The 26478-nt window shown below is 44.1% G+C and overlaps 1 protein-coding gene across 2 annotated transcripts in view; it reads left to right on the top strand.

The window, feature by feature from the left end:
• RIPOR2 (RHO family interacting cell polarization regulator 2) overlaps positions 1 to 26478 on the top strand; it is a 73041-nt gene that overhangs the window by 23676 nt on the left and 22887 nt on the right. For both annotated transcript variants that reach the window (XM_009688725.2, XM_009688723.2), the window contains exons 2-10: positions 11673 to 11799; positions 13058 to 13213; positions 13856 to 13934; positions 14175 to 14198; positions 15531 to 15584; positions 18178 to 18327; positions 19221 to 19284; positions 23873 to 23916; positions 25300 to 25425. In XM_009688725.2, the coding sequence (XP_009687020.2) occupies positions 11673 to 11799; positions 13058 to 13213; positions 13856 to 13934; positions 14175 to 14198; positions 15531 to 15584; positions 18178 to 18327; positions 19221 to 19284; positions 23873 to 23916; positions 25300 to 25425 (824 nt within the window). The remainder of the gene's footprint in view (positions 1 to 11672; positions 11800 to 13057; positions 13214 to 13855; positions 13935 to 14174; positions 14199 to 15530; positions 15585 to 18177; positions 18328 to 19220; positions 19285 to 23872; positions 23917 to 25299; positions 25426 to 26478) is intronic.

A 26478-nucleotide genomic window follows, 5' to 3' on the forward strand; every position in this document is an offset into this window, starting at 1 on the left:
TAATCCATACTTGGTTTATCCTTAATGTGACTGTATCTAAAAGATGATGTATCTTAGATGATAACTAATCTTATAGCGTGGATGGAGTATGGCATTTTAAACTCAGGATTTCTTTTTTCAAATGTTCACTCGAGATTAAATGTACCCATTTAAACTGACTAGATCTACTTGAAATATACTTAAGGATTTCGTCAAGTTTGCATTGGCTGCGTCCAGACCAGTAAATTAAGCGCGTTCAGGACTATTCTCTGTCACTAAGGACAGCAGGCACAGTGCAGCCTATGTCCATGGTATTATTAAACTCCTCTGTCCTCCAAAAGAGAGTAGCACATGAAGATTGTGCTTTGGGAATGGTCCTTGGCGCATGCTCCTTCCCAAACCATGCCCACTCATAGTTTGGGAAGATGCTAATTGACCCAAGCCAGAACTGTGCCAGCGGTTGCTCAAACAGGGTCACTTCCTCGGCCCAAAGGAGCAAATTTGACAGGAAACAGCTTTTCTCTGGATGTTTCAGACTTTTTGGGGAAACTTGATAGATACTGAAATCAAAGATGATTTCAGAAACTTGCAGCAAGGAAATCAGTTCTCCATGAAATTCTAGTTTTTTGTTTGTTTCTTTTCCCAAGTAGTTTCTGTAAGCACTTGCATGGCTATAAAGCTGCGCTGCTTTTTGTTTTGGTGGGCTGCAATTGCTAAACGTAAAACAGCTGTGTGGGAATAGGGACCTCAGATAACTCTCTCTTCCTTCCGGCTGCAGGTAGCAATAACTCTTCGGTTATTGGTGAATCGACTTTGTTGTCAGTTCTCTTCTCCAGTACCAACATCTTTGAGACAAGTGTTTCCAGTATGAATTCTTTATCTAACACAGACTCCCCTTAACCCTTTATCCCGCATGCTTTTCCACAGCTGCTTTTCACAGCTCTTTTAGCGATACTGTCCTGTCAGAACTGGCTAGAGAAGACAGAGGTGGTTTGGCGATGCTTAGGCTTTTGGGTGGTATTAGATATGCACTCTGGCCTCCTACACCTCTGAGAGTTTTCAAAGTTGAAAAGATTTTGGCCATAAGAAGAATAACCTCTGCCAAAAATTTAAATAAAAACTTTAGAAGTTATACATGCAGGATCTTCCCTAACATATGATTCAAGTTCTGAATTTAAATGGATTAAAGCCAAGAAATAAAACAGTTACACTGGAGCGCACAGCCACTCTCAACTGTGCATGGACAGTGTTCAACTACTCGGTGATGTACTAGAGAGAAAGCTTCAGACGTATTCTGTACCCAAATATAAATGAAGTAACAAAGGACTTTTATGGCGATGCTCTTGAAGTGGACACATTTGTGAAGCGTTGAAAAGATTAAACTAAATAAATGCAATGCTGCAGTGCTCATATCTGGGACAAGAACGTCCAGCTTTAAATGCAATGGTCTGTCCTAAAACATGTGGCAATGTATCTTCAACAACATATTAACAAATAGTGCGCTATTAAGACACCCCATGAAACAGAATTATTATATAAACATCCGAGGCATTTTAAGTCACCCTAATCCCCCATATTTAAAGAGGAGCAGCAAAGCATTTGCATCTCATTAGTGACTGAAAGGCTTTGACAACAATGATATTTTATGGGCCTTTCAGGGTTGAAAAGCCTGTTTCATTTGTTTAATTTATCTCACTCGTGCTTACATTAGAGCATACCTGGGGTGGATACCAAGTAGAGCTACGTTTTTTCTGCCTTGGCCGGAGCAAAGCATAATCTCTAGAGCGGCACGCTAGGTACCTCAGCTGTCCTGCAGAGCTTGATGTGTTTACTTTCTCGCACGCGCAAAGAGGCAGCCCCAGCTTGCTGTCCTCGTCCGGGCTGCTGCCACCTGCCTTAAATGAGGCTCCTAAACAGAAGAAATAGTGGTGCAAAGTCATAAGAGAAAGCAGCACTCCTGAGGAGGATTTTATGTTAAACACTGTGCTGGACCATTGCTCTTCTCTGCTGCCAGAGGGGAGGTTTTATGTTCATTGATCATACGCAGTCTCAGTTAGGCTGCGCCACTGCTTACACTTGCCATACAACTTTAAGCCCTGCACAGCATCACCATGACTGTCGCATACTGGCTCCCACAGGAGTTGCATCTATTTACATCAGGGCTGACTTAGCCCAGTTGTGACCAGTAAGGGACAGCAGCAGCACCACTCATCCTTTACTAGAGCACCTGTCGCTGTTAATGCTTGCAGAAGTGCAGAACAGAAATATTTTGAGGAAAACGGTTGGTTTTTTTTTTAATGATCTATGCTGTGAAATCCCATCTAACACATTTGGGCGACTGTAGAGTGTTTATCTGCATATGGTGAAAGAGTAAAGAGAAGTAGCCAGGCTGCTACTAACTCCCACGGTCCATTTCGCATCCTGCTAGTTTTATTATTTCTTGCAAGACCGCTCCTTCTAGTTTATCTCCTAATACAGGGGTAGAGAGCACAGTAGCACGAAATCTACATTTACTTCCGCACAACCCTGCTGAAATGACAGTATGGTTCATTACATGCACAGGTCACAGGGACTGAACCACTGTTACACATTCAAAGAAAGGTGGATTTAAAGTATAAGATAATGATTTTCAGCTGATTTTCAGAAATGCTTTCTCTTTATATTGTTTGCTGGCACTTGAATGGTGAGGGGGGCTGTTTGTAATTAATTATTTAACTGATATAAAGAATAATCAATGCTGAATAGAATTGGAGTTGACTTCTAATCAAAGATAATTCTGCATACCAGGGTTTGCTTTAAATGAATGAACACCACATCTAATTAGATGGCCACATTCTGCTCTCTCAGTTACACTCATACAGACTGTTACAGACCAAATTTTGCTATCTACACTGATACCGATTGAATACGATTCCTGTATATTTATACTGCTGTAAGAGAACAGCTCTAACAACACGGAGTGTATTTCATGCTCACAATCGCTCCAGCTGCCCATGTGAAACAAATGTTGAAACTAAAAAATGAGGTCAGCTACTATGAACCCATCTGTCATGTGTGGGAGCCATTTAGCATCAAATTTGTTTTCCTTGGGTTTATTACCGCAAAATAACTCATTTGCATTTCTCCTTATGTTGTCAGTGTGTGCTGGAAATAAGGTCAAGGAACCGCTGCTGTAGGTATTTTGCTGAGGGGAAGTTAAACGAAGGAAAGGGCAGTTTGCGACCCCAAGCCACAGAAACGGGGCATGTATTGAGCCCACTGCTCAAGAGTAGCTACAGCACGGGCAGGAAGAAAACGAATAATGGTGTAACATAGCAAGAGCGCTCCTTTTGCCTTAGCGGCCATCAGTCATGCTTGTGCGTTAGTGAGGCAACGGGAGTTAGAACCAAAGGCATGTTTTACAGTAAAAATAAAAGAAAATTATTAAATCCCAACATTGAATTTGGCTGATGTAAAAGAAAAGATTGATGCTTATTGAAGTTACGGAGTTGTATTACTTTGGGAGCAAGTGCCAGGTCCTATATATTTACATCTACAGATTCCTTTACCGTTTTGCTGTTGACCTGGATTGTTAGCTTTCTTCTTATTACCATTATTGCTTTTTGGTTTATGTACTTTATCCAGCTTGGGTAGGAGGAGCAGAACAAACAGCATGAGCTCTTCTGGATGGCAGACAACTTGTGTTTCTACTCAGAGTATCTAGTGATGAGCTAGCAAATACTGCAGCATTTGGGTTGAAACGCCCTTACATACAACACAAAAAATGTACTTATAGAAACAAAACAGTAAAGTACAAGTCTTTCTATTAGCATTAAGTCTCAGGAAAAATATTATTTGAAACAAAAGCTAAAATTTGGTTCTGAAGTACCCCAAACTAACATTCTCATTTGTTAGAAATATGCAATGGTGCCTTGCCATCACTCACAAGGTTTTCTGTATGAGAAAGTGAAACCCTCAGTTATGTAATTTGCTTTGTATCTCTCCTAGCTCTGCTCAAGTCCATAAGCTTTTTTTTGGGGTGTGTGTATTGTAAAAATTGAATCCACCCAAATGAAATGTATTGAAATATCACTGCAAACATCATTAACGCAGATAAAGCTGAGAACGGCACGCTAGCCTTCAGACAGATCGTGCTGACCACTACTAGCGTCCGTGGAGCGAGAAGCGAGGCTTGGAGTTCCCCGGGGGCAAACAGCCATCCGTCCATCCCTGCAGAAGTTCAGGCTGTGGGTGAGGAGCTGATGATAGTTTAAACTAAGATTCCTGCTGGTGCAAGAGATGGCAGAGAAGTTTGCCTCCTTGTACTGGGACAGGAATAAGTGGCCATCAGCTACTTTGATGCCCACCTAACCGTGACCTGGCTGCTCCTCACATCTCCCATTTGAAGGGGAAGGAGCTGTAGTTCCTTCTCCATGCAATACTGCTGATAAGCTCACATAGCTGTTCTTCTGTAGGCTAAAATTAACATTCGAAGCTTACAGATCTGCTGGCCTTCCACTGGCTGATATAGGCTTGGGAAGCGTGCTTGTCGGTAAAGCCATATGCTGCTATGTAGGAATATCTCATAGCCTTGGTCTTTGGTGGAACAAATGCAAATGATTTTGTTCTGGCAACTGAGAGTAGTTCTTCAGATGGAGCTCACATGTCTGTATAACTCTGGCAAATGTTACCCTGCACAAGGAAGTAGCAACCCAATCAGTAGGAGCATAAAATGTGCCATGAAAGTTGTAATTAATGTAATCCAATGATCGAAAGAAGACACCCTTCCACAGACACTTCTGGGAGAGCCTGTCCTGCAAAATCTTCCTGCGAAACCCAGGAATTAGAAGCCTGTGCACTAATGCATAAGGGTTTTTGTCCTAAAGTGTTAAAATTCCTGAGAAAGATTTATAATGCTTCTGTCTACTCTTACCCATATATTATTGTCAAATTTATATTTAAAAAAAAAATCTGCAATAATGTCTAAATTATCACCCAAGATGCGTACATCTATGCCTTCTAGGAGTCTAGCGTATATGGAAACCATAAATCCCAGTTGATTGTTTGGGCTACTGGCCATAGTGGCCTCATATTGCCCGTGTGATTCAATTAAGCCAGGAAGTTAAGTTGGAAAATTAGTATTAAAAATGACTAGATTTTAGACTACAAATGCAGCAGACACCAGCTGATTGCACGCTGAATAAGTTTGGAATTGAATTGTGGTCTTTGAATACATTAGTGCAACACAGAAAGAATGCTACCTGGGAGAAGGCTATGACTTCTAGAAGGTAATCTGTTTCTTCCCTTGTCGGATATATTCTTTTGGAGATGCACATTCCTACGCAGGATTTTATTGCAACAGAAAGTTTTTGACTTTGTAAGCTGCCTAGCTAGTCTGATAAGCAGAACATAAACCCTGACATAAATGAGAGATGAGCATATTCTTGTCTTTCATTATTCAAGAAGATATCAATTCATCTGTTAGACACATCCTATTGTCAGGTATTTAGTTAAGGAAAGTTCCTAGTATGCAAGATAGAGCCAGTTGACTTCTGTAGCAATCCACTCACGTCAGTTTAGTGGACCCCCTCTGCTTATCATAACCTAAACGTTTATCACCAGGTCTCCATGGACAGCAGCACGCAGGCCTCAGACTGGCACTAGGAACGACATATAAAACACCTCACTATAGAAACTGCATCTTCTCGGATCCAGGCTGAGCCACATCACACACAAAACAATAGATAGGAACACAGGATTATCTAGTATCTCTATAGTCATCAAGTCCTATCCCCACATTTCCATTTAACCAAGTATTAGACATTGCACCGAAAGGGTCCCCAAACCCTCTCTTCCATGCACCCTCAGTGGCGCCCTCCCTGACACAGGACAACAAACCTTGCACCCAAAGCCATAACTGTAACTGCTTTTTTGTAGAGAGCAGGAGAAATCAAGGGAACCACCACCACTGGTAGGTTTATTTGCAGGTTTATACGCTTGCTAGCACATCCATAGCAAAAACAATTCCCCCCACGAAGCAGGTGAGCAAAAAACAGCGTCTCCTGGGCTCACAGGCAATATATGGTCTCCTTTGCTCACATGCAAAAAGCAAACAAAAAGGGACCGACCAAAATCAGTCTGGATTTAGCAAAACTGTTTCTGACCAAATTTCCTTTCTATTAGCTTGGATTGAAGTCCACACTGATAATCAAATATTTTGACATTGTGGGAGATGGAAGTCCATTCCAAGGGCGATTGAAAGAGGGCAGTCCTGTGGAAGTGATGTATTCTCGAATCCCTACCCCTCTAATTAGCTTAGACTCAGCTGTTTCCCTCAGTTTCCAGAATGAAAGGAGAGATGGGAAGAGCTGGGGCTTTTATTTCCCCAGGGACAGAGGCATTGTCAATTATCTGCCATTTCCTACTATAAGCTGTCAGTGGATGGGACAGAAAAAGAATACTGAATACGGTTTCACCTTATCCCTAGACTATGCTGATGGGCTAATCATTCAGCTGCCATGCAGTTAGCACAAGCAATACTAATTATATTAGTTATGCTCATGCACTGTGCATATTTATAGTAGTGAGCAGATTGGTGGGTTTTTTAACCAAACTTCAGAGATGCCTCAGCTATATATGTTTAAAAATGTAAGCATATTAGTTGGATCCACCGCTGAGCTAGAACTAGAGTCTCAAAAGCATTTAATACCATTTTAGATGCACAATGTGCTGTATATTGATAGCAAAATGCACATCCTATCTAGAAGATAGTGGCATTATATCAGGTAGCTACTAAATGCAAACTTTGAAACCTGGTCAGGACAAAGTACCACCAAAGTCCCCTTAATATTGGCTTCCAGTCAGTATTCACTTATAGGGATACCAGTCAAGCCAGTAAGAGATCTGAGCAAATGCTTGTGGGCTGAGAATGCAGAAATTAAACTAGCAACTATATATATTATGTGCATTAAATTAGCATACAACTGTACTATTAAACTCAGAGCTAGATTTATTTAGTCAAAGTATTGCCAGTAGCCCAGAGAGCTATGAATGGTTTAATAGGCAGGGAAAATAAGCCTCTCTTTACAAAGTATTTTATAACACTGTGATGAATACTCATCACCCAAAGCATACTTGCTAAATGTAGGTGTCATAAATAATCCATTGAAATGCTGCCTGTATGAATCTGGGCTATGTGGCTGCTGCTGGAAAGATTCTGGGCAGTTTTGTGAGGTCAGTTAGAAATATTTGAGATGTTGGCAATACAAGTTTAAGTACGGATTGTGTTTGTGCCAGAGAGTCAACCTCTAACATGAGAGACTGAAAAGCAAATGAACAGAACTGTGTGGTCTTGTCATTCCTGACACTCAGCTAACTACTGTACTGAAGAAAACAGTGATAGAAGGAAGAAATTAAACACATATAGTAATCGCAAAAATTATATAAAGGCCAAGCCTACCTAGGCTCTGACTTCTGACCATTTTATGCAAAAACAAAGCAAAAGTAGCTCTAGGCAGGTCTTCAGTCTGCATTTCAATTACACTTCTTCCACACTTCCTTTTGGTATTGTGATGAAAGTGCTAACCACTAAAGCAATGTAAGACCACCTGATCATTTGAGGAAAAAAAAAAATTAAACCAGTAAATACCCTTTTCAAAATTACTAAATTTTTAAGTTTCCCCAAAGGCAAAAAAGCCTAAGCACTTCCAGTGTGTGTGCAGACATGCACGCATGGACATGAAGATGCTGTTCAGACCAATATTCGCTCTCATGTTTCATTCACATTAATATTCATCTTGTGGATGATGTTAGCATTTTGACAAGAGTTTTGAATCTGAAGTAACTATGTTATTATAGCCAAAGTCATCACGACTAGCATCCAGCTTCAAGTTTGTTTCTATTCCACTTATTTTCGGAGAAACGACTGATATTTGTGCGGTTAAACCTCCTGTGACTGTCAGTGCTGTTTAGCTTCTACCTTCGCACGTCTCTAGATGCTGGGGGGGGGGGGGGGGAGGATGCGCTAATCGTCCTGTCACATGAGGCAAGTGCTGAACACTTACAAATGATTTTCTGCTTGTTGGCTTTCTAGACCCAACTTTTAATGCAAATCTTTGTATACAAATTGGAGCATGCAGCACGCAGCCTAACTGTTTTAAAGTTACTCATAAAAACAAAGAGGACTGGGTGTGCAGAACCCTGGGGTACAAGAATCAGATGGTTTCCAGTTGGTCCCTGGCGAGCTGTCTCTCAGCTGGGTTTGAGCTGTTTGACTGTAAGAGTGTGTGTGGATGTTGCATTGTGTATAAAGGTGCAAGTTTAACCCTGGAAGCTGCAAAGTAGCTTCTGCCGATGGCCAGGCATCAGTAAGCCTGAGCAGAACAGCTCAGCCATGCAGAGGGAGCGGTGAGAGCCTTCGGAAACCGGAGGTGAACGTGGGGCCAAATTTAGGCTTTCATTGACATAAGACTCAAGTATCTCCAGCTGTGGCTGGAGTATGTTTATCCCAGTGTAAATTAACCAAAAACACGTGCTCGCTGCAGTTCCTTCTGTGCCTACATGGAGATCTCCATGGGCCAGAGGAGTGGGAGCGGAGCAGGGTTTTGTTCTGTTTGCGTACCAGCGTCTCTGCTTCAACGTTGCGGTTGCTCCCACTCTCTTCCCGTCCCCCTTCTCTCCTCGCCATGAGTTTCTGCCCCATGCTTGGGCCAGCTCATGCAGCAGCATGGAGAGCCGGTTAAGGGAGTAGATCTGGCTGAAAACATTTTTTTTTTTTTAAAGCTAGGTTTGTTTACAGCTACTGCTGGATGAGCTTGTAGCAGCTCAGCAGGTAACAGTGCTGTTGCCAGGACAGAGGAGGGGGTGGAAAGCACTGGCCAGGAGCAGGACAAGAGTAGGTCCATGGCAGCTGGGTTCATATCTACTGAAACGGCTGTGGAGCCGTACCCTTGGGCTACTTCTGTACCAGTAAATTAATCATGCCTGGGTCTGTTCTCCAGTCTTGAGGCCAGCCAGACTGGAACAGCCTTCTGCTATGAAACCCTCTTACCCTCTGAAGAGGGTCTGACCACATCCATACTGCTTATTGGAATAGCCTTTGGCCCATGCTAATCCCCAAAACATGCCTGGGAATTATTCAAGAAAGTTTTAGTTGGCACAGCCAATACAATGACAGGGAGCATGTTAACAGCTTTACAGTCAAATTCCAGTGCCCGGGAATGTTCCCTGGTAACGTTTAATTTACTGGTACAAACATAGCCTTTGAGCCTGAGGGAAGGACCTGACACAGAGCACTGCAAATGTAACAGTCCTATGCTGAAACATCCTTAATGTGCCTGTTCACATGTAGGCCTGGCACACAGCTAAGGTCTGATTAATGAGCTGCAATGAGCTCAGTAACTAGCAGGTCTATACTGAGCATTCGTGGGACAAATTATGCATTACAAGAAGTAGTTTAGTCTATTTTAAGAGAAAGTTAGGTAGCTCTGTATGTTCAGATAAAAGGGGCATAAGGTTCACTCAAACAGAGCTTTTCAAGACTCTCTGAATAGATCACAGCTACTTAGTAGTTACAGCAGAGAAGAAAATTCGGAGCAGTCATAAAGCCGAGATCATATCAGTGAGGGCTGTCTAGCTACATAAGGCCTCATCGAGTTCTCACTTTTGAAACATGAAGATCAATGCTCTTTTGATTGTGTAATAGAGAAAACTTCACGTTATTAATAGCGTTGACAATTCTGGGACTAGAAGAAATATTTTTAGGAAAGCTCTTATAAAAAAAAAAATTTCTGACAAAGCAGCTCCTCTTGAGCAACAGAATCCTCTCCAAAGAGAAGCACTAGCTTGCCATCATGCCTAATGCCATCTCAAAGAGTATTTGCCCAGCTTCGCTTTACAAATCAAACGTAACTGGACTGTGCATGACATTTCCCTATGTATTTGCTTTTCCCAGTGAGCGTCTGCAATGGAGGCACCATTTAGCTCTGGTGCTTGTTTTTAATAAATGCATTGGGTTGTGAGGACTTGTGAAGAGCATAGCTTTACACCCCACGTTGCTCCTTTATGGGTGCACATAGTCATTCCTTATCTGCGGGGATGAGAGGACGGCTTAAACTCTCGCCAGCGCAGTCCTTTAGGCAGTGGTTTCATAAACAGCAGTTCAATGCGCTGCAGGCAACTCCAGTCCTCGCTACTTACTCCTGTCCCTGCAACAAACTCCTCTCTCAGCACAACTGGAAGGAGCAAAATGAACTGAGGGTGACGGGGCAGGCTGGGTCCAGCTTTTCAAAATAAAAATCTCGTTTCATTTTTTGTCGAATTCCTTTTAAGTTGACCTCGTTCCTCAGTCCAGTTCACAACGTGACCACGTTAACAGCTGTGCTGGCACCACGGGGGAAGGATGTGGGTGGGGGGGGACACGTGCAGCCGGCACCACTGCAGTCCCAAGGGACAGGCGGGAGCCAGGAGAAAAGGTCACTCGCCAACACCACAGGAACGGTGCCCTCTCCTCTCCCAGCTCCCTTCCAACTCGTTTTCCTATTGCCTGCGTTGAGCTGGCCTTGAAACTCATCAAACAGCTTGGTAAGGCAATTCAACTCACCAATGCAGCAGAAATCCGATGCAGCAGAGAAACCTGCTTGGTTGGCTGCTGAGTTCAGTGAACTGCAGTGTCGGGATCAGGAAAGCAACAGGGCAAGGAGGAAGAGGGAGACATCCCCTTCTCCCCTTTTGGCAGCAGCAAGCTGTTAGATCTGCTGTGATAGGTGGCACTTGTTTGCTCTTTCCTTGCGGGGATCCCTGCCTCCTAGGCGGTGAATGGAAGTCTCCACCTTATTTCACTGCAAATGTTGAGCTGGGTGTTGAAAATGAACACATATACCAAGTGCTTCCTCCCAGGGTGCTGAGGGCTGCCTCGAACACGTGAAACGCAGAGCACTTGGTGCCTGGGACTTATTTACCCAACTCTTGCCATTGCGGAGAGCATCCGCTCGGCATCCCAGCGCACCTTTGCTGCGCGCACACCCACATCACCTTCCTTCTCCACAGCAAGGGAGAAATAGCCACCAGGAACGCGAGGAAGGATCGGAGGGGAGCTGTAGGACTTGATTCATACTGAACAAACCCTCATTATTATTTTCTTATAATAACATTTCACAGTGATGATGAGCACCCCTTCAGAGCTCTCCACACCCTTGGAATAATCTCCAGGACACCCTGGCCTCTAATGTAGCAGATGGGGCCACTGGGGCTGGGGGTAAGGCACAAACTGGGGACACTGTTGGGATTTGCACACCAAAGCATCTCGTTTTAGTCCCATGTACTGACCCTGTTTTTGTCTCCAGCATTTTCAGCTGTCTGGGCATAACAAACCCTGGGACTAAGTCAGAAGTGAAAATAGGAACGTTTTATCTTTGAGGCAGGACAACCTAGTAACACAAACAAATTAGCTGACAAGGCTCCAGATATCTCTGCTCTTTTCCATGAAAATGGAAACTCCTTTGCAGAGGCTCTTGTTGTTTGCTCTGAAAACAGAGCAATCGAGCTAAAGCAAAAGTATAGAGTCCTATACATAAAGGCTTGGTCGCTCCCTGGCTCCCTTCACCTTGTGGGAGGCAGCTCTCCTCCAGCATCGCTGATCAATAGTGGGCAGGCTCTGCCTTAAAGCTTGCCTCTTGCTCACCATTGTCGCTGACCTTCTTCCTATTGTTTTCCAGGAATATCCTCCAGGCTGCCGGAAATCATGTCAATAGGATCACATTCATTCTCTCCAGGAGGTCCTAATGGGATTATTAGGAGCCAATCCTTTGCTGGCTTCAGCGGTCTCCAAGAAAGACGCTCCAGGCAAGTACCATGCTCTTTAAGGGGAATTTCTGAATCAGGTGCTAAAGGAGCCCTGGAGTTTAGAGGGTGGAGGTGGAAAAGAGGGAAGTAAAGAGTATCTTCCTTCTGACTTGCAGAAAAACAATGCTGTAGGCTAAAATCTCTTTGCTGTTTGTATAAAGAAGCTGTGACCCTGTGTCTTAACCACCAAGAGCCTATTTGCCTTCTTCCCCACCCCTCAGTGCAGGGCTTCCTCCCATGCCTCAGACTTGTGAGAAAATTTCAGAGGATTACTTTATTTTACTAACTTGTGCAGTGATCTTCTCAACATGCGAAATGTGCAGAAACATGACACACTTCCCACCATCCCCAGCTTATGGTCAGAGCTACCTAAAAGACAGCTTGCTCCTTGCCCCGCTGATGTGAATTCAAAGCAACTGGGCTTGCTCGGTGAGGCTGCCCGAAGGCCCGGCTGGTAACGCAGCAGAGGTTGGCTGCGGGGGGCCTTTCGTTGCCCCTTCCTTTGGCCGGGCAGGACTGGGGGCTTTGAATTGGATGCTTGCCGATTCAACCAGTTCCTGATTCCCCCTTCCCCCCCCCCCCCCAACCACACACAGGCTAATTATAATTAGTTTTAACTTGTTTACACTCTCTAAATGGCAGATCACCAGTTAGCAATCAAGCCATAACAGCAAGCAAAGGCTCACCTCTCCATCTTCAGCTCAAGTCAGCGACAGCTCACTGGAGAGTAACAAGAGTCCCTCATACACAGCAAAACTACTCGTTTGCCATACAGAGCTACCCGAGACCCGTGCCCGATACCATCAATGCACAGCGCTGTCCTCTGTGCAAACACTTAGCCAAGCCACCGTCCCTCTTAGAAGCACCCCCAGTCTTTACACTTTGGATTAATTGGGCTCCCCTTTGCTTTTAGCGCCCGGCTGTAGCTCTGCCCTTTTACTGTTGTGGCCGAGCAACGAGAGACAGGACAGACATGGTATAACAGAGATGTCTGATGAGCCTCAGACTTAAGCCGGCATTTCCAGACCAGCATTCGTATCTCGGCAAGGCAGCTGGCACATCAAAAGCTGATAGCGTGCGTCCCAGATTGCTCAGACCTCTTAACCTGTAAACAAATGCGGGCCTTTAAACAGGCAGGCACATAAGCAGATACTTTTCTGCCAGCAGAGATAACATCAGGAAGATTTCCTTAAGCTACGCTCCTTTGAGATTGTTCCGATTTATAGGGGTTTCATCCTCTTTAATGTTCATTTTGCAGGTGCAACTCTTTTATTGAAAATTCCTCTGCACTCAAGAAGCCCCAAGCAAAGGTGAAGAAAATGCATAATTTGGGCCATAAGAACAGCACCACACCCAAAGAGCCCCAGCCTAAAAGGATGGAAGAAGTCTACCGAGCCTTAAAGAATGGCCTGGAGTAAGAGCCTTTATCATGCTGGTTGATTTAAGCCTTCTTTGACATTTTAGAGCCTAAAGCAACATATCACCAGAGCAGGGATCCTTTATTGCAGGAGAGGAAAATACACCTCTTGGAGCCTGGATTGTAAAACTTACCATCTGAAATATTTGTATGGAAAACAGGAATTGGGGAGGGGGAGAAATCCTGATTCTGCTCAAATTGATAGCAAATCTCCTAATGGCCAGGATTTCAGCCTTAGATTTTTCTCTGAATTTCCTTGAGTCCTATCAGAGGGTCATACATATCACATATAAGATAACATCCTAGAAGACAGCAGGGCTTTTACCAGCTGGATACAAGAACAGCGATGGGAAGGCACCAGCCCATAAACTAAGGAGGAGATTAGCTTTCTTGAAACTGGTTGTTCAGTGTAAGGGAAACACTGAGCTGTTACACACAGCTAAAGAAGTGGCTCCTATTTATTGTCTGAAAGGCAGCAGGCAGCTGTTTTTAGGACAGATCAATGTAAATGAGTTTTCGTTGAAAGTACATCCAGTGAGGAAAGCCATTTGTTGCACAGATTTTCTTTCCCAGTGGTCAGCAACCGGCTCGGTTATGTGCCACAGAGTTCCCAAGTCTCTTTCTGGTTTGTGTTTACAGCGAGTATCTGGAAGTTCACCAGACAGAGCTGGATAAGTTGACTACACAGCTGAAAGACATGAAAAGAAATTCACGCCTGGTACGTGTTATACTCTTAATTATACGGTAACTTTGCACAGGTCCTGCAGCAGCCATGGGTGGGAGAGGGGTACAGGGAGTATGTATAGATGCAGCTCTTTCTGTTTAGCTGCATGGTCTCCAGCCATGATACTGTTTTCGATTTCCGTTCACTTAAAAGTTACTATCTCACAGTGCTCTAACGCTGCTCTAACGCTGTTATGTTGGAAAATTAATCACAGCTTAATCTTCTCTGTTGCAGGGAGTCCTGTACGATTTAGATAAGGTACGTTACCATCTTTGGCATCCTTTTTACAAGGAAATATTAATACCTGCAGGGTGTATGTAGCTGGCATAAGAAACACTCTCTGAACCTGGTCTGTTAATCAGGCCAATACCATCTAGGGAGAAGTTGCCTGACGACTTGCACCAAACTAAATGCTGCCAGAAGGAAGAAGCCTTACTCCCCTTCTCAGGGGTTAATTCCCTGCTGCTTACCTCACACCAGCTCTGGGACCTGCCAGGCTCTTCCACAAGCCAGTCCTGCTCACCGACCCAGCAGAAAACTAACCTAAGCCCATCCTGCACCACAGATGGTTTTTTCCTCAAGTTTATTGAATTAAACTGGCACGACCAAGGGCACAAAGCAGGAGGCTGATCCGTGCTGGAGGAGCAGGGGCAGCAGAGGAGGAGCAAGACCTTCTACTTCTGCCAGCTGTTAAATGAGTTTGTGCAACTTGGCCCAGAGAGCTCCAAGGGGGTGGACGGCTGCAGGAGCTGGAGCAAGCCTGAATGGATGAGTCAAGAGCTCAAGAAGCAGCTTTTTCTGTTGGGTTACATACCTCCGAAGGCCCAAGGAGGATGTTGGAAGGAGTTCAGGGAGGAATGGCCTCGCTCTGTATCTGGGCTGGTCAGTGCTTTATAATCTAGACGTTCACAGAGGGGAGAGGGACCAGCTCAGTAATGGAGTGAATTGAGCTGGAGGTGAGCTTGTGAGCAGCTGCCCTCAGGGTAGCTCTGGTCTGTGCCATCCTGGTTCATCCCTGCTCTTGCCAGTTTGGGGGAAGAACAAGCTGAAAAATTGAAAATATTTTTCTTCCACAGGAAATCTTGGATAAAACAAAAGAAAAGCTTTCAAAATGTTTTCTGAACAAGTCTGTTTTTGAATACAAAAACAAGTTCGGCATGTTGATTTAAAAAAAAAAAACAGTTTACTAAGGAAAAAATGGATTTTGAAATGCAAAACCTGATAAATTTTAATACAGGTTTTCATAGTACTGAAAATACTGCATTTTGACCTAAAAATGCTCAGATTCCTTTTTTTTCCCCCTCCTAATTTGGAAAAAAAAAACAATCTGGGGAATTTCTATCTAAGAAGGCTACGCCAACTGTGTTAGAAAGCATTTTTTTATTTGTTTAAGAATATATTGGATAAAGATGTCAGTGAGCTCTGGTTTCAACAGTAGATTAATTGTAGTAAGGTGGAAGAGCCGATTCTAGATTCATGGGCAATGAATCAAGACTCATGGGGACCTGAAGATGTGAAAACAGCTCATGTGGAGATGTCTTAATGATTTATTTAAATGTGCCTCACCCTCCACCTCTTTGTTTTCTTCAGCAAATCAAAGCGGTTGAGAGATATATGAGAAGGCTGGAGTTCCACATTAGCAAGGTAATGAACGGTCCTATCATCTTTCTTCTGCATCTGCTCTTATGTTATTAGGAAAATAAACCCTTGGCCTACTGCTACCCCTCCACTCCAGGGAGATCTCCTCGACTAAGCCTCTCCCAGATTCAGTATTTTTCCTGTAATAGCCTGGTGGATAGAGACAAAGAAAGGCTTTGAAAATGGACTGCAGTCTCTGAGGTCCAGCAGTTCTCCATGCCCTGGGACACTCCCACATGCTTTTAGGTGTACAGAGAACATAGGGTCAAATACTTGCTGGGAAAGATCTACCTCATAGCATGTTTATTTTTAAACTATAGGTAGAAAGAGTGTTACATCTGAAAGTAATTTAATTCAGCAATTATCTCTGCTATACATCACTGTTAGATTGGAAGTATTCCTGGCTTTCACTGCTAACAGTTTTGCTATATGATTTGGGGTCCACATCCACTTGATTACATTGGTAATCGGTCCACCAGATTCAGTAGAGGTGCCTGGGATTTATACTAATACATTTTAGAGTTGGACAAAATCCACGGCATGTATTCTCTTAGTTATAAACATATCTGGTAGTGATTAGTTACTTTTCTGAGTAACTAATCTGAGTCTTTCTGACAAAAGAATGAATTATCTTTGATGGATGAAATGTCTTCTGAGAGTCATTCAAAAAGCGCTCATGCAGCTTGCAGTGTTCCAGTTATGACAACCCATCCAAACCCTTTAATTTTGGTGTTCTCTTACTCTTGGAACTGAAGAAAAATCATCAAGCAAAAGGTTGAAATTTTCTCCCCCAAACCACCTTCTTTCGTGCTGGCAGCATGAATGGCAAAATTATTGCTTAAAGAACATTTCTATTCAAGTCCTTCCCACTCCATCCTGCTCAGAGCTAATGATTTCTGTGTTTATAATAGGAATGAAAAGCACCAAACGCAAGAGGTAACGCTGGTCAGCATTACTCAAGCTTGCCGAGTACGTTAGTTCATTTTCTGTAACCCACAGCAACAGATACAAAAAGAGTGGGGCTGTACTGCACTAAAGCCCTAAGGGGCTGTACAAGTAAAGAAACAATTTTGTTTCAAATGACAGAGAGAGAAGACGACTCTTTCAGCAGAAAAAAAAAATACTGTGCCAAATCACAGCTGCAGTGATGCCTTCTGCTGTGTACCTGTCATCATCCTGTACAGGAAACAAAGTGGGGAAAACAGGATGTGCAGTAATCGGCAGCATTTATTTACTGGGGCAGAGTGGAGTGTCCTAACTGTGCTCATACATGTAGGGGCAGAACGTGAGCACCGGGCACTGGGGAAGGCGCCACCCTGGTCGCAGAAGTAAATACCAAGAGAAAACTATTTATAGTAGTTGTCTTCAGCATGAGGAATGGTATTGACTTACAAGAGAAATGGCAGACTCCAAGAAGCTCTTTCTGTAACTTTGAAATGGCAAAATGCTACCTGTCCTTCCATTACGCCTTGTGGAGCTATTTCACTAACAAGGCCGTTCCTGTTTTGGTTAGAGATCCCTCAAATCAATGACTTCAACCATTAGGAATCCAAGTTAGCCTTGTTTAAAAAACAACAACAACAACCACCACCACCCACACCTAATGCTTTGAAGCTATCAGGAAGAACAATCCCATGGCAAACAAATAAGCAACAGCACTCTTTCCTTGTTAGAGATTAAGCAGCCTTGGAAGAGGAGATTGAGAACACACCTGGAGTGTCACATCAGCCTTATTTGTTATGCACCAACACAAAGCCAAGGAAGGTATGACTTAGGAAGCCAAGGTGATGAAAGCTTCAATGCACAGAAACGCTACTGTGAAAATCCACTACTGAAAAAACAAGCACTACAGTGCACAGAGTGATGATGACGAAGGAAAAAAGTTATTCTAGATAAAAAAAGCAAATATTGTCCTCTCTTAGCAAGGATACGTTAGACACAGAAATAAGGAGACAGCTTCTTCTATTCCTTTCCCTCCCCTCACCCAGACTAGAAACCCTACATCTCCTGTATGTAACAGATACATTTATACAAATGAAGCTGTATCATTGTGGATTCCCATCAAACCACTCAGCCAGAGTACATTTATACATTCAGTGCAAGGCTTAGAAGGAAAAAGGAAACCTTTTGCGCTTGGTGTCAGTGACACAGAAAACTTTGCTGGCTCTGTTAAATGGGCCACAGTCCCATTTGGCAGCGTGGACGTCACAATTGCCTTTGAAAAGGCTCTTCCACACCACTGTATCCTAGAAGCTTGTTGCAGTCCTGCTGTGCTGGTACCATTCTACATATCCCACATTAGGGCTGGGGGGCGAGTACCAATGGTTGAAGGTATGAAAGGCAAACAGGTGAATTGCTGACAGCCTCTATTGCTGCTGTAATGAGAGTTTTACAGTGTAAGTTATTTTTATGTTATGTTTCTGCTTCATAGACTGTAACTGTATCATAGGTTTTTTTACTCACACCTCTGATGGGCCTAACAGTTTGCCAGTTGCTTTGCTTAGTTTCCACGCAATGCAAATGATTTCCTTATTTGTTGGTTTTATTTTGCTGGGGGTCTTTTGAACTTTTTCCAATATGCCCTCATTGTCCCCACTAGGTGGACGAGCTTTATGAAGCCTATTGTATCCAAAGACGTCTCTGTGATGGTGCCAGCAAAATGAAGCAAGCCTTTGCAATGTCTCCTGCCAGCAAAGCAGCTCGAGAGAGTTTAACAGAAATCAACAGGAGTTACAAGGAGTACACAGAGGTACGTCCTCCTTCATTTGCTCTTTCACTGTTCGAAATCCTTAGAAACTTTGCCACTGAGTCCATCCAGATAAGAGGATTAAGAACAAAAATCAGTGAAGAACTATTACTATTTCTTTTTCCTCTTCAGACAAATACAGTGACATCAGCCCCAGGAGCTCCTTGAAATAATAATGTTTATGTTCTACAAGACCGGGGTTATACCCTGGAGCTGCTGCACAAGAATAGAAGTTTAGACATGTCCTGAACCCACATATATTCCAACCAAGTCCTCCCCACCCTGCAGATTTCAGGATGCCAGGTTGGCTGGGATCCATGTATGCAGAGACATCTGTTGCATCCTTTCCAGCTTTACTTGCTCTGATCAACATCTATTTTATTAAACAGGAAGTAGATTAAGAAGGGTCTAATGCTATTGCAAACAACACAGCACACAAGCTGCAACAGCCTTTCTAGACCTGAAGGAGGAACTGGAGGTGGTCCAGTACCCATCTCCCACAGTCTTTTTCTTAACGTAGTCCATGTTTCTTGACAGACAAAAAACATGCCGAGAACCACTTTCGCAAGGAGTTCTTGCTGGTACATATCCTGGCTGGAGAGGACTGGGACAGTGAGGAGGTTACTCCCCAAGGGCCACAGCTTCCTTCTGCCAAGACAAGGATTACAGAGCAACAGAAAAAGATCACAGGGTTACATTCAGCTTTGGTGCAAGCGGGTACAGCTTAGCTGCCATTTTTAGGGCCAGATCTAGCTAAACAGCAAGGATGACTGGCATATTGATTTTACTCCAAAATACCTTTTATCTGCATAACGGAATCTTTTCTTTCCAAATAGACCTTAAAAAACAAAAAGTAGAGGGTTTGTCTGACCTCAGTATTCTCTCTTCCAACTCAGAACATGTGTACCATAGAAGCAGAGCTGGAAAACCTATTGGGAGAGTTTTGCATCAAGATGAAAGGTAATCGCTTTTTCACCTTTCCCTTCTTCCTGCGTGAAGAATAAACCTCTCTGTGCACGTTACTGAGAGCATTTGCACGATAATTTTAGGTGTACTTATGATAGGTTTGGCTTTTCCCCCTCTTACACCTACACCCAGTGGAACAGATCATGTATCTAGGAATGTCGAAGCTGTGCAGAGAGATTTTCTGAGATGATTCTTCTCATTTTGAAGGGAGATGGGCTAATTAGGCTCCCTCAAATACTTCTCCCTATAGCCCAAGCAATTCAGTTTCAAAGGCTGTTGTGCCTTTCGCCTCTATTTCTATAACCCTTTAAGAAGATAACTAGCAAATTATGTCAATGCCTGTGGAGGTGAAGTTCCAAATCCTTCCTCAATTTGACACCAGCTGTTTAAGTCCTTTACTTTTGCTGGTTCTGACTATTATCATTTCTGAGCAAATGTTAAAAACAAAAAAAAAAAACAAAAAAAACAAAGAACTGGGAGTAGTTTACCATTTAAACACCTAGACAGGAGTGGAATTCATCTCTGAGTTTTATTCCTTGTGTTTGTAACAGAGGGCTTGGTGAGGCTGAATACAATGGAAACAGTTTTACCTGAAGCCTACTTTAATGATGTAGATACACTTTTAAGGATTCACTAAGATTGCCTCGGTATTGTAAATGCTGTTATCCCCTTAAGACTAAACGTCTCAAAGAAAAGACTGTGGGATTTTTTTTTGATTCCATTACCCTCTTCAATCATTGGCATGAAAATCCTTCTGTATAACAAAATCATGATCTAAACATACATGCACTCTATATTCATAATTATTCACTTGAAATCTTGATAAGGGTTCATTAAAATATATAGAGAGATACTGGACTGTTAGAGCTCACAAACCTCATACAGGGTTTTGCGTCCATCGATCCTGTCAGAGGCGTGAATTCGTTGTGTCCAGTGACTGTAATACATGAGATAGGGCCCAGCTTAGAGCAGGCTGAAACAGCTACTTCCTGATCCCATAATAGGGAAACCGAGCACAGCAGCTGTAGTAGTCTAGCTCACTCCCCTAACTCCATGCCACAGCACAATACCTCATGTTTTAAAGCCCCCACTCTTAGCTGCTGGAAAGGCAGTCAAAGATGCATAGGTGCAAACCAAAGTTACAAGATGGCCTCACAGAGAAAGGAATTTCTATACTAAGCTATTTCTACACAAAGACCGACAGCAAAACTGCCACGTGGGCACGCTAAAGCAAACACGAGGCCACACAGCGCAGAAAGGAAATTGCGGCAGGCCATGTCCCAGGAGTGTTTCCTTACTTCTTGTAAGCACAGTGCAATGTTCAATTTGCAACAGCACAAGTTGCAGTGGACGGCACAGCATCACAAATGACAGGGATAAAAAGTCTTCTCTTTTGTACGCCCAAATCCTCCAGCCGGGCTCAAGGGCCCTCGAGAAGCCAGATGCTGCCCTCCACATGCAAAAGCAGAGAACAGAGGACAGCTACTTCGAAATAAAGTTTTTGTAACACGAAGGAGCCCCAGTTAGAAAATAACAGTTAAAGGGAAATGCCATGTCATTAAGTATTCTTTAATTAAGACATTTAAGATTGCCATCTAGATATTTTTCCTTAGGAATCTTCAATCCAGCCACTGTGACTGCTAAAGCCCACAAAACAGCTCTAACCTTAAGACTACAGATCATGCAGCAAGCTTCCCTCTTACGTTATGCTGCAGCATACCCAGCTAGCTTTAGGACCTACTGGTGATATCCAAGTTACTCCTCTACCAAAAGCTGATCCGTTCCTAGTCATTCCAGCGCAAGTTATTTTTTATTTTCTATCCTGTCATTTTCACTGAAAGCAAGCCAACCTACACAGTGCTGTCAGGAAGTAAAGGGCCCACAATGTGTTTTTATGACTGATACTGTTAAAAAAAAAAAAATCCTAATCATTTTCCAAAATAAGGTTAACAACCTTGCCAGCAGGTTTAGATTATTGTTCAGTATTAATCAGCTATTGAAATTAAACAGGGGACACCTAGCTGGGAAATACAGAAATCCCTGTGTGGAACCTGTATATCCCATTATGACATATAGGGCAGCACCCCAAATCTATTTGGGGTGCAGAAACAGCAGAAGGTAAAGTGCCGAGCTGTTTCAAGCAAGTAGAGCAAGACATTAGTCTCGGGGAGAAGAGCGCAGGCCCCTGGTTGGAAAGAGGCACCTGCCCATTCCCAGGCGGGCCAGACCTACCACGCACGTGATGCCAACACGCGGCACTGACAGCACAGTCTCTGCGACACTGAGCCCAGAACAAGCACAAAAGCCCAGGGTATCCAGCTTCCTGCACAGGAACAGAGTTGTAGGTGTCACCTGACTGGCCCAGGACCTCCCGACCTCTCCAGATGGCCCTGCCAATGGAGAAGGCTAATGCACTGCTGCCTTACAACGCTGTCCCCTAATGAATTATACTGACCTCCCAGCAGCAACCTCCCATGCCCTCCGCGTTACAAATCTCAGATGCTGCTTTTGCAAAGCTGTGATATGGACTGGTATTGATATTACATATATATGGTATGCTAATATGACATTGCCTCTTGCTATACATCCAATCTGCAAAGATGAAGAGCCATTCAGTTATCTGAAATTGTTTCCTACAGAAGTACATAACCCCTGTAATCAAGGCGCTGCTTAGCCTCCTCTTCATCAGGCTAAAGAGATTAAGCCAGGGCCTACTGCTGCAAGAGCTCATTTCCAGATTCACTTCCCCTACCACTTCCTCTGTGTCCCTTTGCCCAAACCTATGGCTGGTCAGGCCAGGCACGTCTCACAGACCTTGATTCAGGACAGCGTGCACGTGGTTTTAATCCACGTCTTTCCCCCCACCCACCAGGCAAAGAAAGGGCCTTTTATTTTCCACAGATACTTTCAGTGAGGTGTCCCAGCAGAGATCAAATTCCCTTATAAAAGGATGCCTAGGGAGCGAGAAGCAGCAGTGGAGTGCTAGTAAGTTTAAATTATTTATAAACAGTAAATAAATTAGAAAGTAATTGGTAATATGAGCTCTGAGCAAGGGCCTCTTTGTTCTGCTAAGCTGCAGGATGAGTGAAAAAACCACTGTTTTCTGATTAAAGAAATGGATCGGCCGATCACAGGGACAGGCCATGACTGGAATGCAGGAGATCCAGCAGCCCAACTAGTGGGACTAATTCAGTCCAATAAATAAAGCCAACACTAGGGTTTAGCTCACCTGTGTTGATCTTCACACACCTACACATTTGGCCAAGGCATTTTATGATAAAAAACAGTAAGCCCCAAAGGCACTGGAAAATTTGTTTTAGTTCCTTTCTCTGCCACACGCTTCGTACGCATCCCCAGCATTTCAACACTACAGCCACAGTTTCAGGCTTACCTAGGCCAAGCCTAGTTACTGCTAAGAGCACAGATTACACAGCCCTGCAAGCTGGGAGCGCGGTGGCCAGCTGCCGCGAGCCCCTGCCAGAACGAGAACAAGGCAGCGCAAAGCCCTTGGAGAAGTATAATGAAGGCTGCAGTAAGACTAAGTGGCTGAAGTAAACAAAGTAAATTTTTTAACCAAAACAAATGCAATAGTTACCTAATGAAGAGATCTGTGAGTCTGTGAGAAAGGAAGGATTCTCCTGCGGGGAATGTGGACTTGGTCACTGAAAAACCATCAACCGCATCCTGTCGGAAAGCGGCTTGCAAGGCCAGGAGAGGGATATAGCAGGACTTCACAGGGTAAGAGGTGGTAACTTCCCTGGGAGCTCAGCGTGGTCGCAAGCCTCATCCAACTTCCCGTTTCATATGCACGCTGCCAATATAGAGATAGGATCATCACCTCTCCCTTTACGAAAGTCATGCAAACACATACCCAAACCAGTGCTTTGCTGCGCTGCTTTTCCCCTCTGGAGGGGGGGAGACTGAAGGGATAAATTGTGTATTACCGATACCAGCCACGTTTCTTAATGCACTTTCTTTTGAAAGATACTCAGATACTATGGGAATGCGCATGGTATGGAAACACCAGAGAGAAGGAGGCTCTCTCACTTGCTGCGTCTCTGTTACGGAGTCCTGAAAAGGAGTCCATGTTGCAATTCGTAACTCAGCCCGAGTAACGTTAAACAGCAAGCCTTAATCATCAGCTGCCCTACGCCCCACGATAGGAAGGATGTTAAGCACAGTCTCCAAAGCCAGCTGATGCCAAGAACTCTTTTTTTTTTTTTTTTTAAGTTATATAGAGGAGACCTCTGTCTCTTGTGCTGGTAGGGAACAGCTGGAAAACGCAAATCCTCGAGATGCAAGAAACCAGAGAGCAACGAGTTTGTGGGCAGAAGTTTTTAAGCCAGCAAGATCTGCGGGGGGGTCTTGGCTTTTGAAGGCGCGGGGATGGCAATACCTGAGTTTTCTGCATTAGACTAGGAAGGGGGGAGGGAGGATGTTTGGGGGGGGGGGGGAAGAAAAAAGAAAAAAGCCCGCAGGTCTTTGGGGCGCGCTGCGGCGGGGCGCTGCTGCCCCCTGCTGCCGGCCGGGGCCGGGGCCCGGGGACCCTTCTCAACACGGTCCCCACCTCTTTCATTCTCAGGTCTGGCCGGCTTTGCTCGTCTGTGTCCCGGGGATCAGTATGAGGTATGTCTCTGCTCGGTTTACGGTCTTATTTAATAGGAAAAGAGCAAAAACAAGAGGACCGACCTCTATCGCTTTTTTTACTCAGCAACGATTAAAACTCGTTAGCATCAACACGCCACGAAATAGCTGTTATTTTCCCAGTATGTTCTGTGAAGGACCTTCCTGTTCTCTTTTTATCTACCTACATTAGGACATATACGCTTGCACACCTGAAAATTATATACAGAGCACTGGATGATGGTTATTCAGAGAATTATGAGCTAAAACACACACACACACGCTTATTTTTAGCTGTGTTCCAGAAGGAGGGCATGCTTCTGTCTTATTCTTGACAGGCATTTCCACTTCCTCTGCAAAACAGTGTCTTCCCCCTCCCAGCATGCAGAATAAACGGAACAAATCCTTGCCAGCATCTTTTACTGGCCACATAGGCTTTACTTCATCATCAAGTGCAGTAGCAGAAAGACAGAATAACCATTTCTTGAGACACAGATGTTGCACTCTGTGCAGTTGTATCACTGTGCTCTTCCAGTGGAAAACACCAGGAGCAGGTTAGTTAGAGAGGGATTAAAACTGAGAGAGGTGAGGAAAAAAAAAATCCAGCTCTATCCAGAACAAAGGTAAACCTGCAAGAAGTTTAAAGTGGCTTGATTATGGACCCCCCCCCCCCACCTATACTTCCCAGCTGTCTTGATTGCTAGTTCATTTGCTCCTGTTCTCACTCCCTGTGTCAGATGTCTCCCTCCAGTTTCCACCCCAACAAGCAGCGTGTGCATCCTCCATGCAGGATTGATTAGTTGATGCTGCTCTCTCCTAGCCAGCCCCTCAGCTGAGGATTCGCTTGCTGCTCTCACCACTTCACATTGTATTGTTACAGTCAGGGTTTCATTAATCTTCACCACCACCTGGCCAAAATCTTGCCCTGCGTCAGGTACCCCCACTGCTGGCAGTGGCTGGCGAGGCCGCTGGAGGAGGACAGCTGACAGCTCGCCTGTTCTCCCCTGCCTGGGAAGGCAGCATGGCCAGGATGCTGTAGGTGTTACGGGGGAGGAAACAAGAAAATTAGTTCCTACTGCCCCTCTTCCTCCCCCTCCGCTGCTGCTTTTCCTATAAAGAGATTTAAAACTCCTGCAGCTTCTCTCTTATGAGTCATCTAGTTAGATGTAGATGAAAGCTTGGGCAAGGCGTGCACTACTGAAAGAAACAATTAGGAGAGCTCCGAGGCAGAGATCCTGCAGGATAGCTCAATGGCAAGAAAGGGGGCAGCATCTATACCACTAATTCTTCTGACGCATTTCAGAGCCTTTCTCCAATTCTGTTCCTGATATTTGTGTATTGAGAATGCAGGTGTGTCAAGAAAATAAAAGGGCTTTTCTTTCTCAGATCTTCATGCGTTATGGTCGGCAGCGATGGAAACTGAAAGGCAAAATAGAGGTGAATGGCAAGCAAAGCTGGGATGGAGAAGAAATGGTTTTCCTCCCTCTCATCGTTGGACTGATCTCCATTAAGGTAAGCACACTAACACCTTTGCCTGCAAGCGAGGCAGGAATCAAGAGGCTGCCTTTTGGCACACCTTTCATCATCAGCAAACACACAGAAGCAGGTCATTACACTCTTTGGAAATGAGCCACCATTAGCATTTCCAACACACCTACTAGAATTTAGCATTACACTATTACCCAGGCTTAGATGCTACAAGGCTGTAATCAGTTTGGGAGCCTTGTCAGAGGGCCTGGCCTGTTTTTCCCCAGAGGGCGTCATAGCCTTACTAACACAACCCTTGGCTGCCATCACTCTTTAACAACTGATGTTCTTTGCACCAAAGTAAGAGAGCACTAGAAACCCATTTGCTAACAATACTAAGGCAAAAGCAAAAACAACCCCAAAACAAAAAAAGGCTCCTAATGAGTCTATTGTTACTGCCCAGATAAGAGAACAGTATTTGTTATGCTAGAGAAACACAGAGGCCTATAACATGATTGCATGTAAGAGCGAGCTAGGCATAAGCTGGAATAGTCCAGAAATCCAGCAGATCTCCACTGGTCTGTGCTGCTAAGTTTCTGCTCATGAGATGGGAGCCTGTAAAAAAGCTGCTGCGACTCTTTTGCAGCTTTCTAGAGTGCAGTGCAGCAGTTCCCCAAATTTCTTAACACCTGTGGCCTCTTCTACCCTCCAATTCCTGCCCTGTCCCAAAGTTAAAGAACCACTCACGCAACTCCGAGCAGCCAGCAGCAACTTCTCCTCCTCACGCTCTGCTTTCTCCCCATCACCACTCTATTCCCTCAGGCCTCCCCACACAGCTTTCTCCTTGTTGGAAGCCATGTGCTTTCCTACCAACATACTTGCAGTCCAAAGATACCTGTTCTCCAACCCCCATCTGAAAATTGCCACTGGTTATATGCCAGACATCCCTTCTTAGGCAGTTTAAACAAGGGAGTGTCTCAAGAGCGTCAAGGGCAACATCCCACTTAAACACTGTAAAACCTTCACACACGCACACACAAAAGCAAGTGACATCAAAACCGACAACAAAATAACTCTGAACATATGAGACACTAAGTT

Source organism: Struthio camelus, chromosome 2 (assembly GCF_040807025.1).
Source record: "Struthio camelus isolate bStrCam1 chromosome 2, bStrCam1.hap1, whole genome shotgun sequence".
In the NCBI taxonomy this organism is placed as follows: Eukaryota; Metazoa; Chordata; class Aves; order Struthioniformes; family Struthionidae; genus Struthio; species Struthio camelus.